This window comes from Garra rufa, chromosome 21 (assembly GCF_049309525.1).
Source record: "Garra rufa chromosome 21, GarRuf1.0, whole genome shotgun sequence".
NCBI classification, from domain to species: Eukaryota; Metazoa; Chordata; class Actinopteri; order Cypriniformes; family Cyprinidae; genus Garra; species Garra rufa.
The window spans coordinates 16,209,924-16,226,383 of NC_133381.1; the positions used below are offsets into that span (position 1 = coordinate 16,209,924).

The 16,460-nt window shown below is 35.0% G+C and overlaps 1 protein-coding gene across 1 annotated transcript in view; it reads right to left on the reverse strand.

Moving 5' to 3' along the window:
• ank3a (ankyrin 3a) overlaps positions 1-16,460 on the reverse strand; it is a 119,574-nt gene that overhangs the window by 77,479 nt on the left and 25,635 nt on the right. The window contains exons 2-7 of the mRNA XM_073826522.1: positions 11,679-11,780; positions 9,187-9,285; positions 8,739-8,837; positions 6,052-6,150; positions 3,584-3,769; positions 3,221-3,244 (exon numbers count right to left, since the gene is read on the reverse strand). Coding sequence (XP_073682623.1) covers positions 3,221-3,244; positions 3,584-3,769; positions 6,052-6,150; positions 8,739-8,837; positions 9,187-9,285; positions 11,679-11,780 — 609 coding nt within the window. The remainder of the gene's footprint in view (positions 1-3,220; positions 3,245-3,583; positions 3,770-6,051; positions 6,151-8,738; positions 8,838-9,186; positions 9,286-11,678; positions 11,781-16,460) is intronic.

Consider the following 16,460-nt stretch of genomic DNA (forward strand, 5'->3'; position numbering starts at 1 on the left):
ATCTGAAAACAGTGAGTCTCTAGTAAATATGATCCTCTCTTTAGTGGTTACTTGAAATTATATAGTCCCATTATAAATGAACACAAATTACTTAATCTGTATGCTTTACATGCTATCACTTAAAGCTCAGACTAAGTAAAGGACAATGGAGTGTGTTACATCTAAAGTAAACTCTTTGTGATATAAGAACATTTTGAATATGAGACGCAGCTGTCAAAGCGAGATGGAGGTGTCCTGTAGGCTGCATTGCAGTAAAGGCTTTCCAGTCATGGAGATTTCCATCTCAATTAGCCAATAATCCGACACAAAGCAGGTGGTGCTCAGCATAACCCTTCCTCGCCTCTGTTTGCTCTCTCATCTCCAAGGGAACAGGGCTCCACCCATTTTGAGGGGAATTATTGCAATTATTAGACACAGGCGTGAATGGAAAAACAGTGGGGGGGTTACTCATTTCCAGCTGCACACTAATAGACTATGATATTTACAGAACTAACTCTAGACAAGAGACAACACATACCATCACCTATGAGGAGAACCAAAAAGCATTCTCAAAGACCATCGGCATACGGTCATCATGATCAATGCATTCACATTTCCATTCACTCAAAAAACCCGTTTAATGTTTATGCAGAGAATCATTAAATTCATGGACTCAGAACATGGCACTTAGCTCTTTACGTGTGGTTGTTAGTTTGCAATTTGGCAATGTTCTCTATCATGCATAACTGTGAAGCATAAATCTACACAGCCAAACTGCTGTGGGCAAACCTGACCATGCACATGTGCAGATTCTTTTTGCAACATTGCAACGATTCTAAACGGCAAGATTTCCAGCTGTTTAACTGAAACCGAGGGAGGTATTTGTCTAAAGGCCCATGCACAAGCCCCAGGGAGGGAGGACTAAACTACCAGACCATCTCATCTCTGTAGCTGGCCAGCCGGGTTCCTCTTTCACAGCCAAACCAAATGAATAGATGTCTCACAGTATCTAATGCTCAAAGGAACAACATGCTACTTTCAGTTAGTAATAAAAGCAGTTTAAAAGGTCAAAATTAAAATCTACCATTTTCTCACTTCTACAGTAGCAGGATGTGCCAGTGAAGTGACCTTTGCATTATGTAATACTCTAATTCTAATGAATTCTCTTTGAATCTGCAAAAGGCCAGATGGACTTTCACAAATGCTTTAAACCTTTTTTTACACAGTCAAAATACTGTACAATGATTTTGATTTGGCATACGAAAAGGAAGAAAGATATTTTATAACATTTTTAATCGCTGGACTTAAGAAAGACATGAGAAAAAATTAATTCTGGAGTGTTAATAGTTTTTTGCATAAACTAAATATACTATGTTAAAGGCTCCATGAAATGTTCTGACAGGCCATTTTAATTCCTGCAATATTGACTATAATATATAAATGATTAAATTCTGATTAATTCTGATTAAATTTCTTCTACAGTCATTTGAAATGAAGGTGGTGGCCATTATAATTTAAAGGGAGAAGGAAAAGAAAATATAAGAATTAAAAATATATACAGATATTAAAAATGTTATCAAATGTTATTAAAAAGTTAATAAATTGCATGCTATTAAATTAAATTACTCAGTAGATGCTTTACATTTTTTAGTAAGTATAAACAACATAACTCCTATTTTGATATCATGGTGTCTTTATACAGTTGAAGTCAAAAGTGTACATACACCTGGTAGAATTTTCAAAATGTAAATTATCTTACCAAAATAAGAGGGATCATACAAAATGCATGTTATTTTTTCTTTAGTACTGGCCTGAACAAGATATTTCACATAAAAGTCATTTACATATAGTCCACAAGAGAAAATAATAGTTGAATTTATAAAAATGACCCCATTCAAAAGTTTACATGCACTTGATTCTTAATACTGTGTTATTACCTGAATGATCCACAGCTGTTTTTTTTGTTTGTTTGTCCTGAACAGTTAAACTGCCCGTTCTTCTTTAGCAAAATCCTTCAGGTCCCACAAATTCTTTGGTTTTTCAGCATTTTTGTGTATTTGAACCCTTTTCCAACAATGGCTGTATGATTTTAAGATCCATCTTTTCAACTGAGGACAACTGAGGGACTCATATGCAACTATTAAAGAACTTTCAAGCGCTCACTAGCCGCTTTTCCACTGTCGGGCCAGTGCGAGCCAGTGCTAAGAGCGTGCCGGGCGGGGCCAATGGTCTCGAGTCGCTCCTGAAGGTAAAACCAAGCAATAAGAACCAGGGGTGTAAACTTTTGAATAAAATGAACAACATTTTTATTTTGCTTAAATATCATATTTTTTATTTAGTACTGCCCTTCAGAAGCTGAATAAGATACTTCATCTTTCTGAGAAGACTAAATAAGTTAAATTTACCTTAATCTTTAAATTCAAAAAGTTTTCACCCCCAGCCTTAATGCATTGTGTTTCCTTCAGGAACATCAGTGAGTGTTTGAATCTTCTGTAACAGTTGCATATGAGTCCCTCAGTTGTCTTCAGTGTGAAAAAATAGTTCTCAAAATTATTCAGGTAACAACAGTATTCAGAATCAAGCGTATGTAAACTTTTGAACTGGGTAATTTTTATAAATTCAGCTATTATTTTCTCTTGTGGAGTATATGTGAATGTCACTTATGTGAAATATCTTAATCAGGTCAGTACTAAATAAAAAATAACATGCATTTTGTATGATCCCACTTATTTTGGTAAAATAATTAACATTTTGCAAATTCTTTAAGGTGTATGTAAACTTTTGACTTCAACTGTATGTGAGCTATGTTTGATCTATATACTGTCTAGCAAAGGTTTTGTGAAAACCTCTCTACAAACAGCAGTATCTCACCAATGGGATCTAAAAAACTGACACACTTGAACCAACAGTTTATATTCACCAATATAAACATCATTACCAGCAACCACACAACACCACTGCCACAAAACTCTTTTAACCAATCAGAAAGCTGTATGTTTAGATGTGGAACCCCGGCCTGTAGCTGCAGAAATCAAAGCATGCTTCAGCCCTCCACCCAAAGCATGGTCTCATGCCCCCATCCCCAGAGAGGGAGGGCACATAGCGAATAAGAGAAGAGAAAACAGGAAATGATACAAAAATAGAGATGGTACAACAAAGGCGGGAGCAACACTAGAGGGTGTTCTAGGCAAAGCAGGGGTTGAGGTGGGGGTCAACAGCTTAATGTTTATCGTGGGTATACCTCTGTCGTTCTATTCACCATCATCTACGTTGAGACGTGAGGAAAGGAGAGAATGGGCAGTTAGTGAACACTGACAGGTAAACGAAAACAAAGAAACAAAAAAGACATATCTAAAGACAGGACTAAGTGTGGGTGAGTGAGTTAGAGGATAAAAAGAACACAAATCACATTTAAAAGCAAAACCTGTTTTTGATTACATTATAAAATATGTAAAAAGATGTGTGTGAAGGTAAGTAAGTGCATGTGCATATATTTAATACACCTGACCAGCACAATGCTGTTTTAGAAAGAAATAAGTGATAGATAGAGAGAAAGAATTGCGAGTAGTGGCTGAACATGTTTGCAAGCAACTTTCAGACAGACCTTAGACTCGACATCCGCGTTGTGGTCATTCTGAAGAAGCAGAGCTGCAGATTTGGTGTCATCCTTTCGGGCGGCGATGTGGAGTGCAGGCAGACGGACTTTACCTTTCGTGTCATTCTCTAACAACAGAGAAACCACCTGATCATGACCCTGCTGCAGGGCTACGGCCAATGGTGTAAAGCCATCCTAAAGAAAGGAAGACAAACAATTCATAAACCTCATTTCACATTTATAACTGTAATACATTGTAAACAATGCCATTGGTAAACACTACTGTAAACAAAAAGTTTGGGGTCAGTAAAACTTTTATTTGAAAGAACAGTTTTATTTAGCAGCTATGCCTTAAAATTAGGGATGGGCCATACACTGCTAATGATAATTATCACAATAAAATTTTCCTTGATAAAACGATAGCAAGAGTTCGATAAATGTTTCATGTGCCAAAAGCAGAAGGAAATAGTGCTACTCATTTGAACACGAGCTTACTAGAGCAGATGCGTTTACTCGCTGATAAGTCTAAAATTTACATTGCTTCCTAACTCAAGCTACTACTGCTATCAAATGTGCATTTCTAAGAGACAACATTTTTTTATATTATTAATACTATTAGGCAAACACAAATCTGTTTCAGTATTTGAAAAGTATTAGAACATGCAGAAGCTAAGAAATTATTTTTTCTATTAAGATATTTATTTTGTTAAGGACAAATGACTGGAAAAGTGAAGAATTAAAAAATGTGAAGTGTTTGCCATGTTCTGACTATAAAGATTAGTTTATACCCACAATTAACGGTCTGGTTTCTACAGTTTTCACTTAGGAGCAAACATTTTGGCCATATCACCCAGCCCTACATTAAATTGATCAAAAGTGACAATAAAGACATATACATTGTTAAAAAGAAATCCTGAAAAAAGTATCATGGTTTCACAAAAAATATTAAGCAGAGCAACTGTTCTTAACATTGTTAATAATAAGAAATGAGCACAAAATCAGCATATTAGAATGATTTCTGAAAGATCATGCGACACAGAAGACTATAGTAATAGCTACTGAAAATTCAGTTTTGTCATCACAGGAATACATGACATTTTAAAATATTTATTTTAAATTGGAATATTACTAAATATTATACAAAAGTTCTTTCTGGTCCTTGAATCTGATTGGCTGATAAGACTGCGATATTAGAGCGATATCAGAACTCCAACAGCTGTTTCACAGTTTGTAATTGTATTTCACTGTAATTTTATAAATAATACAGTTTTTGGGTCACGGAATGTAATTTAAAAGATTTTCAGGCGAAAATGTTATTGTTTATTATAGTTCATATATGCAGTTTGTTAATAAACATAACATCTATTTGAACATTTGTGTCGACATTTTCGAACATGTGAGCTCCAGGGCATCAGCGGCCTGGCCAGATCTGGAATTTACAGCTGGCTCTAACGCCCCTATAGTGGTTAAACATGAGATATAATTAGTTTTGGGTAAATCTAACGGTAAGTCTTTGGTGTCATTAAACTGTTATTTGTTCCAGAGAAGGTAGTTTTGGCAAAATCTCATTATGTTTATGTAAATTTTAATGTTGTATGTCATAGCGCTGCCTGTGTACATTTGACTGAATTGCCTAGCAACTTTTATAATGGCTGCTGTTGTCGTTTATTAAATATTATTATTCAATAAATAATACCTCATATAAAAATAGTAGTATTTAATACTGTATTTTATATAAATAATAGCAGTATTCAAAAGTGTTAAAGTTTGTGCTCGTGATGGTGATTTTAGTTACACTGTTCCGCCATTAGATGGTGAAAAGAGTCAGCAGTAAAGACTTTTATACTGATGAGCATTGAATAAAGCAACTAAACATTCTTCGTTACTAGTTCTAAAATGACGTTTTGGAATTAGTAATGGAGGTTTGGCTCAGCTGTTAAACCATCAAACTGAGATTTAAACCTGTGGTGGAACGAAGTAGCTCTGCTGCAAGCTCTGTTTTTTTAAAGACACTTTGTTGTTGTTTCCTATGTATTTACACACTCATGCCGTTGAACTGTTGTATAAAGGCAATATCACACTTGTAGACATGAGATATGGCTGTATATTGGCACGCTGTGATTAACTACGGCCTGAATCACAGCAGTGCCGATATACAGCCATCTACTTGTGTGATATTTTTCATATAATATGCAATAGTTCACAATATTACTGTTTTACTGCATTTCTGTTCAAATAAATACAGCTTAAGTACGCATAAGAAACTACATTCAAAAAGATAAAAAATCTTTCCAACCCCGAAAATCATACCATTATATATTTATATAGTGAGAAAACAAGATGTGAGGAGTAGGAAGCACTTATCTGTGAACTGCTCAAGGTCACTTCGGCTCACCTCAATAATCAATAAAAGACTCACACAGACACAGACACAGACACACACACACACACACACACACACACACACACACACAAACCTCTGTGGCAATGCTCTGGCTGGAGTTGTTCTCCAAGAGGAAGCGCACCACATCCAGATGGTTTTCCTGTGCGGCCATGTACAATGGGGTAAAGCCATTCTGAAACAAACATTACATTAATGTTATACATACATTAAAAATTGCTATACATTTGAATGATTTCTTTTACACAGATACAGAAATGGGACACTGACTGAGACCTATACAATTTGATCATATTTTTCCAACGCGTATTTAATACATTTAAAACAACAAAGATATCTTAGCTAATTAGCCAATATTGCCTCCCTCACCTTTTCATCGCCTATTTGATCCTTTTTTAAGACTAAAAAATGTTATAAAGTTACATTTTAAGATGATCTATAATGGACCACAAAACCAGTCATAAGGTTAAATTTTACAAAACTGAGATGTATACAAGCTCAATAAATAAGCTTTCTGTTGATGTATGGTTTGTTAGGATAGGACAATATTTGGCCGAGATACATTTATTTGAAAATTAGGAATCTGAGGGTGCAAAAAATCTAAATACTGAGAAAATCACCTTTAAAGTTGTCCAAATTAGGTTCTTAACAATACATATTACTAATCAAAAATTACATTTTGATATATTTATAGTAGGAATTTTACAAAAAATCTTCATAGACATGATCTTTACTTAATTTCCTCATGATTTTTGGCATAAAAGAAAAATCTAAAATTTTGACCCATGCAATGTATTTTTGGCTATTGCTACAAATATACCCCAGCGACTTACAGTAAGACTGGTTTTGTGGTCCAGGGTCACATATGAACTGTAAACATAAATCTTTAAGAAGCCATCAGTTGGAAAATAGAGGCTCGGGACTTGAAATTCACAAAATTTAAAGTCTCATGTTCTACTCGACACAGCTACATTCTGCTGAACAACCCACCCCCTCAATTAAGCAAAGAAAAATCTTAATCTTAATCTCTAAAATACCTTATAAGCATGAAACACAAACCATTTCTATGGTAACTAGACAGCCAGGTTGCCATGGCAAATTTGTCATTCTTAATATTTTTGAAATCATCTGAGATTTCCCTGGAGAGGACAGACCTCCATTACACCCCCCTACCGTAACCTCAGTGACCCCATTCCCATGGCAACACAGAGATGCTGACAGTGCAGGTAGGAGAGGGCAATACTTTGTGATGATGAAGCATCAAGCAGAGACACAGACACAGTCTTCCTTTATCATCATGTTTATCTATTCTCTCTTAACACTTTATCTTTAAGCTCAAAATCTGGTTCTTTTAATTGTATGTGTAAATGCAATTAGTTTTGTGTTGACAAACAGTAACATCCTTGCTTCTTTGACATAAAAATACATAGAAAATTCCCATGCAAAAGTTAATCTTATTCCATTAACTGAAACTAAATCTGTATATGTGAGTTTGGACCAAAAAACAGTCATAAGGGTCAATTGTTTTTAAATTGAGATTTATACATCATCTGAAATAAATAGGTTTTCCATTGATGTATGGTTTGCTAGGATAAGACAATATTTGCCTGAGATCATTAGGAATTTGGGGGTGCAAAAAAATCTAAATATTGAGAAAATCGGCAAATGAAGTTCTTAGCAATGCATATTACTAATCGAAATAAAGTTTTGATATATTTACGGTAAGAAATTTGCAAAATATCTATATAGAACATGATCCTAATCATTTTTGGCGTAAAAGAAAAATCTATAATTTTGACCCTCGACCACAAAACAAAAATCAAAATCAAATCAAAAATCAAGTTTTTATATATATATATTTTTTTATTTACATAGGAAATTACATAGGATATTTAAAAAAAAATATCATCATAGAACACAGTCTTTACTTAATATCCTTAATATCGATAATTTTGACCCATACAACGTACTGTTGGTCATTGCTACAAATATACCCGTGCTACCTAAGACTGGTTTTGTGGTCCAGGATCACATATGTGACTACATATGACCAGGGTTGCCAGGTTTTCACATCAAAAACTTCCCAGTTGCTACTTGAAACTAGCCCAATCGCATAAAATACACGTTTTTTGGCTGGGTTTCTACGAACATGAAAAACAACCCCTGGCTACAGTGTTAAAGTAGCCCTATTTAAGTGTAAAAAACACAGGCCTGGCAACACTGCATATGCCTCGATTCTGTAACAATATTGAGCAAAGTCCAATATGCAAAAATCAACTGGACAAGACGGTAAAAACGATAATGAAAAACCTATTTATGACCTATTTGGCACAAATGAATCTGATCTGCAATATCAGATGCACAATAAGGGCTGCAAAGATATAGAGTATGTCTCTTTTTACCTGTGTTTACATCTGTATGCACTGTGTTGAGCTCAGGGCAGGAAATAATTTTATTTCTGGCACTCCAGTAATGTAGGTGGCCTTCATAACTTACTGAGCTCAAGTTTAAAGCAGTGTGTGTGTGTGTGTGTGTGTGTGTGTGTGTGTGTGTGTGTGTGTGTGTGTGTATGTGTGTGTGTGTGTGTGTACTTAGGTGTTCATTGGCTGGTCATCTAAAATAGCAACAGATTAAGAGTGTACATGAGCTGCCTTGCAGAAAAGCTAAATGATCCAACTCAATGATTATGTGTATGTGTGTGTGTGTGTGTGTGTGTGTGTGTGTGTGTGTGTGTGTGTTGGCATTCAAAAGTGAAGTGTGTACCTGGCTCTGTGCATTGACGTTGGCCCCATTGGTCACTAGCTCTCTCACCACTTCCGTCTGTCCCGCCAGTGAAGCGATGTGCAGTGCCGTGTTTCCTTTCTGGATTAGAGTAGATGGAGAAACAACAGGGAGAGAGAATGATTGGCATCTCTCGATTAATCTCTCCACCACCTGTTTGTGTCACCCCATCTAACGGGTGCTTTTGTCCCACTGGCGTCCCCCCAGCTACCATTCCGTCCCCTCTGCCAGGGAGGTGTTGTTTCCGCTGGCCTGTAATTTACCTCTACACACACACTTCATTCCTGCAGAGTGAATGCAGCACTAGAGGCTTTTTATACCCAGTGTGTACATGGTCACCAGAGTAGAGCACACCATGTGATATCAGACACAGATACAAACATCTCCTCGAGCTGAAGGCTCAGAGAGTGTGCATGTGTGTCAAACTGACCTTGGTTGCTGCATCTACGTTGGCGCCCAGTTTGAGCAGCTCGGCCACCACGTCCACATGCCCCTCTTTGGACGCCAGGTGCAATGCATTCAACCCATTCTGAAAGACAAAATGCAAGTTCTGTGAATGAACAGTATTGATGTTATCTGTGAAGAAGCAGCAGACCAGTATAAACCAGCCTGGACCAGCATGAAAATATATACACACGTATCATATGTAGGCAAGCCGCAAATCACTACAAAATGAGATCTTTTTAAAAAATGAATATTAAATGATTTCTTTAGAGTAAATTATTATTACAAAATTAAATGAAAAGGAAACTACTCATTAACCCCTTAACTGTCACTTCCATTTTTGAACAGAGATGTGAAAATAAAGAATACAAACTTAAATTTATGAACAAAAACATTTTGTAATATGATTTTGATATACATTTTCCATGTTAATGCAATGTCTGATTTGAAAATGGTTTTCAAAGGGTGAATTTTGAGAGGATTTGAATTTTAAGTTTTCAACTGATATATCATTTCTTATGATTTCTTAAGTGTGAGAGGGAAAAAGGTAACAAGGAAGTGTGTTTGTGACAAATGTCAGAACTCCTGTTATGAAGTCGATTTTTGAGGTGCACTCTTGTCATAAAAGAAATCTATTATTTTTCCTACATAATTTGTAGGAAAAATAATAGTACAAAAAAATATATCCATTAAGGAGCCTTAGACCTTTCCAAAAATATTTACCCCCGGTTTCACAGACAAGGCTTAAGCCTAGTCCTAGACTAAAATGTAAGTCTAAGCTGTTTCAACTGAAACAAAATTGCAATGATTGATCTTAAAATATATCAGTGCCTTTGTTTTGTCTCAAGATGCACACCAGTAATGTTTTTTTCTAAGCATGTTTATAAAAATTATTTTAATGTCCTAATTGAACTATGGCCTAATCCTGGTTTAGTCTAAGCCCTGTCTGTGAAACCAGGCCATAGTCTAATATATGATTAGATTAGGATTTATTTGTAAAATGGTGAAGTAAATTTGGGCGTCCCACAGAGGGGAAGGTGGGTTAGTTAAAGACTCAGTTTTATTCAGTTTTAGTTTTTTTTAGTGTTTCACTCTTCTATTACAACCGACAGAACAACATGAGATATGGTCCAATTGTGCAAAAAGTTGTGAGGCATTCAGAAACATGGCACATCTTTTCTAATAATCAAATTTTTTTCAGCTTTCAAATACTTTATATCAGCAACAAACCATTACAGATGCAGTATGTAATGACAGCTATAGCGGTGGGTACTGACTGAAGACACGCAAAAGGAAGTTTATGAGTGGATTTATCTGCATTTTATGTTTATAGAGCTTTTTAGATGGATGCCGAGGCTTTTTAGGTCGGGTAGTAGCTGAGATCTCTAACCCAGTTCAATGCTGCCCTCAGCGGTTTCAATTGGCTGTGTTTTTCACCAACTGGCAACCTAGGCTGTCAAATTACTATTGGTTAAACCATCAGTGGTCAGAATCACATGGACCTTAACACAACAGACATTTCAACATGGAATGCACATTTTCAAAGTATAATATCTGGCTGTAGTGTTGTTTTTTGAAGAAACATGCATATGAACTTAGCATGGTTCCCAAATACACTACCAGTCAAGATTTTCAAAAGCAGTAAAATTTAGAAAAATTTGGAAGTATTTTTACTATTTTATTTTTTTCTATTTGAATATATTTTAAAATGTAATTTATTCCTGTGATTTCAAAGCTGAATTTTTAGCATCATTACTCCAGTCACATGATCCTTCAGAAATCATTCTAATATTCTGATTTGCTGCTCAAAAAAAATATTATTATTATTATACAACATTTATCTGAAATAGAAATCTTTTGTAACATTATAAATGTCTTTATCATCACTTTTGATCAATTTAAAGCATCCTTGCTAAATGCAAGTATTAGTTTCTATAATTTATTTCCCAAAAAAATACTGACTCCAAGCTTTTGAATGGTATAGTGTATAACGTTACAAAATCTTGAGATAATGCTGATCTGATCCAGAAAAACTAAATACTCGACTGTTTTAAATATTGATAATAATAATAAAAAATGTTTCTTGAACAGCAAATCTGCATATCACAATTTCTGAAGGATCATGTGACACTGAAGACTTGAGTAATGATGCTGAAAATGTAGCTTTGATCACAGGAATAAATTGCATTTTATATTCCAATAGAAAGCAGTTATTTAAATAGCAAAAATATTCCACAATATTACTGCTTTTGCTGTATTTTGAATCAAATAAATGCAGGCTTGGTGAGCAGAAGAGACTTTAAAAAACATTAAAAAAATCCAAAAACTTTTGAATTGTAGTGCAGATAAATGGAATACCTATCTTTTAAAACTAAAAATGTACAGTACAGCAATAGCAACACAGCTCCTTCCATCATTGTCAATAATGATAATGATATTGTTACATCCTGTCACATGGTAACAGAACCTGATCCATACCTGATTACAGATGTTGATGTCGACACCAGTCTTCAGGTAGTCGAGGACCTTCTCAAGGTTCCCTGCCCTGGCTGCCCGCAGATAACTGGCATTGCTGTCCGGCTGCAAGTAATGAGAGAAAATGTAGGTTGATTATTCCATTGACAAGGTCAAAGGTCAAACCCAGGGCAACTGAGGTCAAACCCAGAACAAAAATGAACAAACAAAACATATTTACAGCTTTCAGCTCTTTAACAGCAAAGAAATTGAAATAAATCATACCAATTCCATCTTTAAACAGTGCCATTTGTCTCCACAAACACACACATATACATCCAGGGAAACATCAGCTTTAGTCTACAAGTCGACGTCCTACAGGGAAACCAAGATCGCAGTGTGACAGAGCATTAAAGTTGGACGGAACACCTAAAAACATTGGCAGTCCATCTCTCAGCAGATATCCCAGCGTTCCAGCTGAAGATCCAGCCAAAAACAGCTTGTCTCTCATCAACGGATACGGAACAGAACACTAAATAACGGCTATTATTCTGACACAGGTTTCCGCCCACTTTCCCTCCTGATCTTTCTCTCACTCAGAATTAGTTTTCTCTTCTCATGCGTATATGAGAGAGAGAGAGAGCAGGATTTGGGAGAAAACGCAACGTCTGTATGTGTGTGTGCCTCGTGAATGTGTCTTCTCTTATCAGTCTCAGTTTGATTCGGGGACACTGCGCTTGACACAAGAGGACACGCAGCAAAATTTCAATAGTTTACTTCACTCATACACAATTTTATAAAGAATAGGAGAGGGTTATCTCTGAGACACGCTCACATGGGGAATTCCTTTAAATGAGAGACTATATTTAGTTCTCACTAAACCCAGGACAAACTCCTCCCCGTATCCACCATCAATGTGTGCGCGCTGGCAGGAAGATCTGGAAAGAAAGGCTCACTTTCCAAAAGTAACTCATCTGAGTTTGACAAGGAGAGACCATGCCGGAGTATTACAGGGATAAATGACATGCATATTCATTTAGCAACCAAAACACTCAAGAATATATCACCCAGGAAAGGACAGATGTGTGTTTTTGTGAGGGTGTGTGTACGCTTTCATATTCTAGTCTGAGATTTACGATTTACAATGAACTCTAAGCTCATTATCTAGTCATTTGCTCAACCTTTTCCATTGGGAAACCCTCCATTTCTTGTGTATGTGAGTGAGTGAGTGTGTGCTTTTATTATTGGACACTTACAGTCTGCGCTGTATGAAATGATGGATTAAAAGCACACGCAAAAGATACCTTTGCTCAGAGGGTAATGCTTACGGTAAACAAATTCTGCCCTGAACACACAGAATAAAAAGACTGAGAGAGAAAGGACATTGTACAGCATGTGTGTGGCGGTCTTTTTGCGATTTTCCTCTCTTATCTCTGAGTTAATGAGTTTTTCCAGCTTGTCACCCATAACTCCTTCCCTGGAGGATTCTAGCCGGGAAAATAACACACCCACACCCACTTTCACATATATAGTTATATAGAACATCTGCATGAAATAATGAGTGTTGGTGTCCTAATGGATAAGATCTGGATTTCTAACATAAATGTGGTTTATCCAAAGCATGGGTTGCTGTGAATGCGAATGACCTCCTGTCCTGTTATCTGTGCCCTTGAGCAAGACTCTTAACCCCTCATTACTCCAATGGGATTGTCTGTCCGATAAGTATAATGAAAGCTTTAGATGAAATGTCTGCTCAGTTTCTTATTCTAAATTTAAAGTGGTGGCCAAAATGATTAGCTAAAAATGGTTTTAAGTCAGTTATTTCTATCGTTTGCTGTAGTGTGTCAATAGGAAATGTCAGTTTACATTTCCAAACATTCATTTTGCCATTAATTGTAATAATCTAGAATTCCAAAAATGTATGTTTGGAAATGTAAAGTGATATTTCCTACTGACACACTTTAAACCATTCTGACTGGTGAAAATACTAGTGTTCTAGTAATTTTGGGCACCACTGTATTTGTGATCAAATAAATACAGTAAAAACAACTAGATTGGGAAATATTATTATGATTTAAAATAACTGTTTTCTATTGTAATACATTTTCAAATGTAATTTATTCCTGTTCGCAAAGCTGAATTTCAATCCAGTCTTCAGTGTCACATAATCCTTCAGAAATAATTTTAATGTGCTGATTTAGAGCTCAAGAAACATGATGAAAATAGCTGTGCTGCTTAATAATTTTGTGGAAACTGTGATATATTTTTATAGGATTCATTGATGAATGCAATGTTCAAACTGTTTTTATTTGAAATAGGAATCTTTTGTAACATTTTAAATGTCTTTACTGTCATTTTTCAAATGTTTAATGCACCCTCGCTTAATAATATGATTCATTTCTTAAAAACACTTTTTGAACTTTTGAATGCTATCTTCAAACACTGACACAATACTTACACATAATATCCACAGTGTTGGGGAGTAACTAGTTACATGTAATGGAATTAGGTAATTTAATTACAAGATAAATGTAACTGTAATCTGTTACAGTTACTGAGAAAATGTTAACATTTACAAAGGGGGTTACTTCTGAAAATTTTCACACACATACAGACTTAATTGATTCCTTTCCCAAATTGCATTGGCTGCTCTAAAATATGAGAAAATACCAATATTTCAGGAGTTTAAGACAGAATAGGACACATGCTTTTTCAATAAGTTTTATTTTTTATTTGGGTTTATGTATATGTGACCCTGGACCACAAAACCAGTCTTAAGTCGCTGGGGTATATTTGTAGCAATAGCCAAAAATACATTGTATGGGTCAAAATTATTGATTTTTCTTTTATGTCAAAAATCATTAGGAAATTAAGTAAAGATCATGTTCCATGAAGATTTTTTGTAAAATTCCTACTGTAAACCTGTCAAAATGTAATTTTTGATTAGTAATATGCATTGCTAAGAACTTAATTTGGACAACTTTAAAGGTGATTTTCTCAGTATTTTGATTTTTTGCACCCTTAGATTTCAGATTTTCAAATAGATGTATCTCGGCCAAATATTGTCCTATCCTAACAAACCATACATCAATAGAAAGCTTATTTATTGAGCTTTCACATGATGTATATATCTCAGTTTTGTAAAATTTAACCTTATGACTGGTTTTGTGGTCCAGGGTCACATATGCTTTATTTTTAAGATTAACATTTTTTTTTCCAAAGCATTGTTAGATACCAGTGTTTCCTGTCATAGCTATGCAAAGATTTGATTTCAAAAACAGTATCATAGCATAGCTACTACATCTTATGATTTTAAATCTGTATTTAACTTCAGAATGATTTCAAGGTAGAGGTGTTAAAGTCTGATTTTCTGTTGGCTGTGCTTTAAAATTAAATTATTGTAATCTTAATTCAAGTAATGAAGTATTTTTTTAAAAATCTGACAGTAATCAGTGTTGAGGACTCTAAGGTTAACTGCCTGCTTTAAATGGTTCAAAATGATTAAGAGTTGAAAACATTCATTAGAAATTTAGAAAAGTAATCTAAAAGTAATCAAGTGTAATCAGTTACATTAATAAAGTAATTGAAATACTTACACTACTATCCTAAAAGTAACCTTCCCAACAATGAATATCCACAACATGTAAACATTCATATACAACCTACAAAACAGTATCAGAGGAAAAAAAAAAACTCCATAAAACATGAACATTAAGTTATTTAAACTTTTCATTACCTGAACACTGTTCATAACAATATTTACACGACCTGTGTGATTTCCAATGTTGATCTTCTGAACAGATTCTCTTCATCTTTTGTATCTCCTTAGTATTGCACAAAAACCATACACGCTTCAGCCACCACAGAAGATTTGCTCAATAAGTAAAATATAAAGGTGGTTTCCGTGGGAGGTTGTGAGAAACTATGCAAAAATCTTATGTACAGTATGACTGAATGCAAACTCCCAATATCCCAATGTGGACACACACAGGTCATGAATTGCCATTGTGTAGCTGTTTGTGCCTTCAAAAACTGGTGCTAAATGTAACTTTCTGTAAACGTTAACATTTATTGTTTATATGTAAAGGTTATATATATATTAGGGGTGGGCATAGATTAATTTTTTTTAATCTAGATTAATCTAGATTAAAATGGCTAATTTGAATTCTGCTGAAGGCATTCAGAATATGTGTGCTACCCAAATAATGACTAAAAGTAAGTCTTTGAGAATGGATCATAAAGCTCATAAAGCTGTTCTATGATAATTTGTTGATGAAAATAAATTATGTTCAATAAGATGTACTGTTTACTAACTAACTAACAATGAAATAATTTTTTCTACCTATTAGATTGTGTTTTTTTAACGTCAACACCTACCCAACCCTAAATTTAGCCCTTACTGTAATAAAAAAAAAAAACAGTATTATTGTTGTACAGTGTGATAAAAAATATACATCTACGTATGTATATCTATGGTAGCCAGTGTTTCCCCTACGTTTCCACTACTTCTACGTTCATGTTACACCGTACTTTTATTTTGACAGGTTGCCGTGAAGTTTCTGTGTATACAGTATGATATGATGCTAGTTTTCTCAAATGAAACAGTAAAAGTGACACTCACAGCAGTTTTGGAGATTGAGTTTATCTGTTCATGTGAGATGCAAATGCCAAAAATTACCGGGAGCGTCACGTGTGTTTCAGTATGCGTGTAGTAAAAGCTCGTCTCCATCATTCATACATACAGCTAGGCAAACGGAACATACCGGATTCATATTAAAACGGTCTTTTTGCATTTCAGTTTTCACA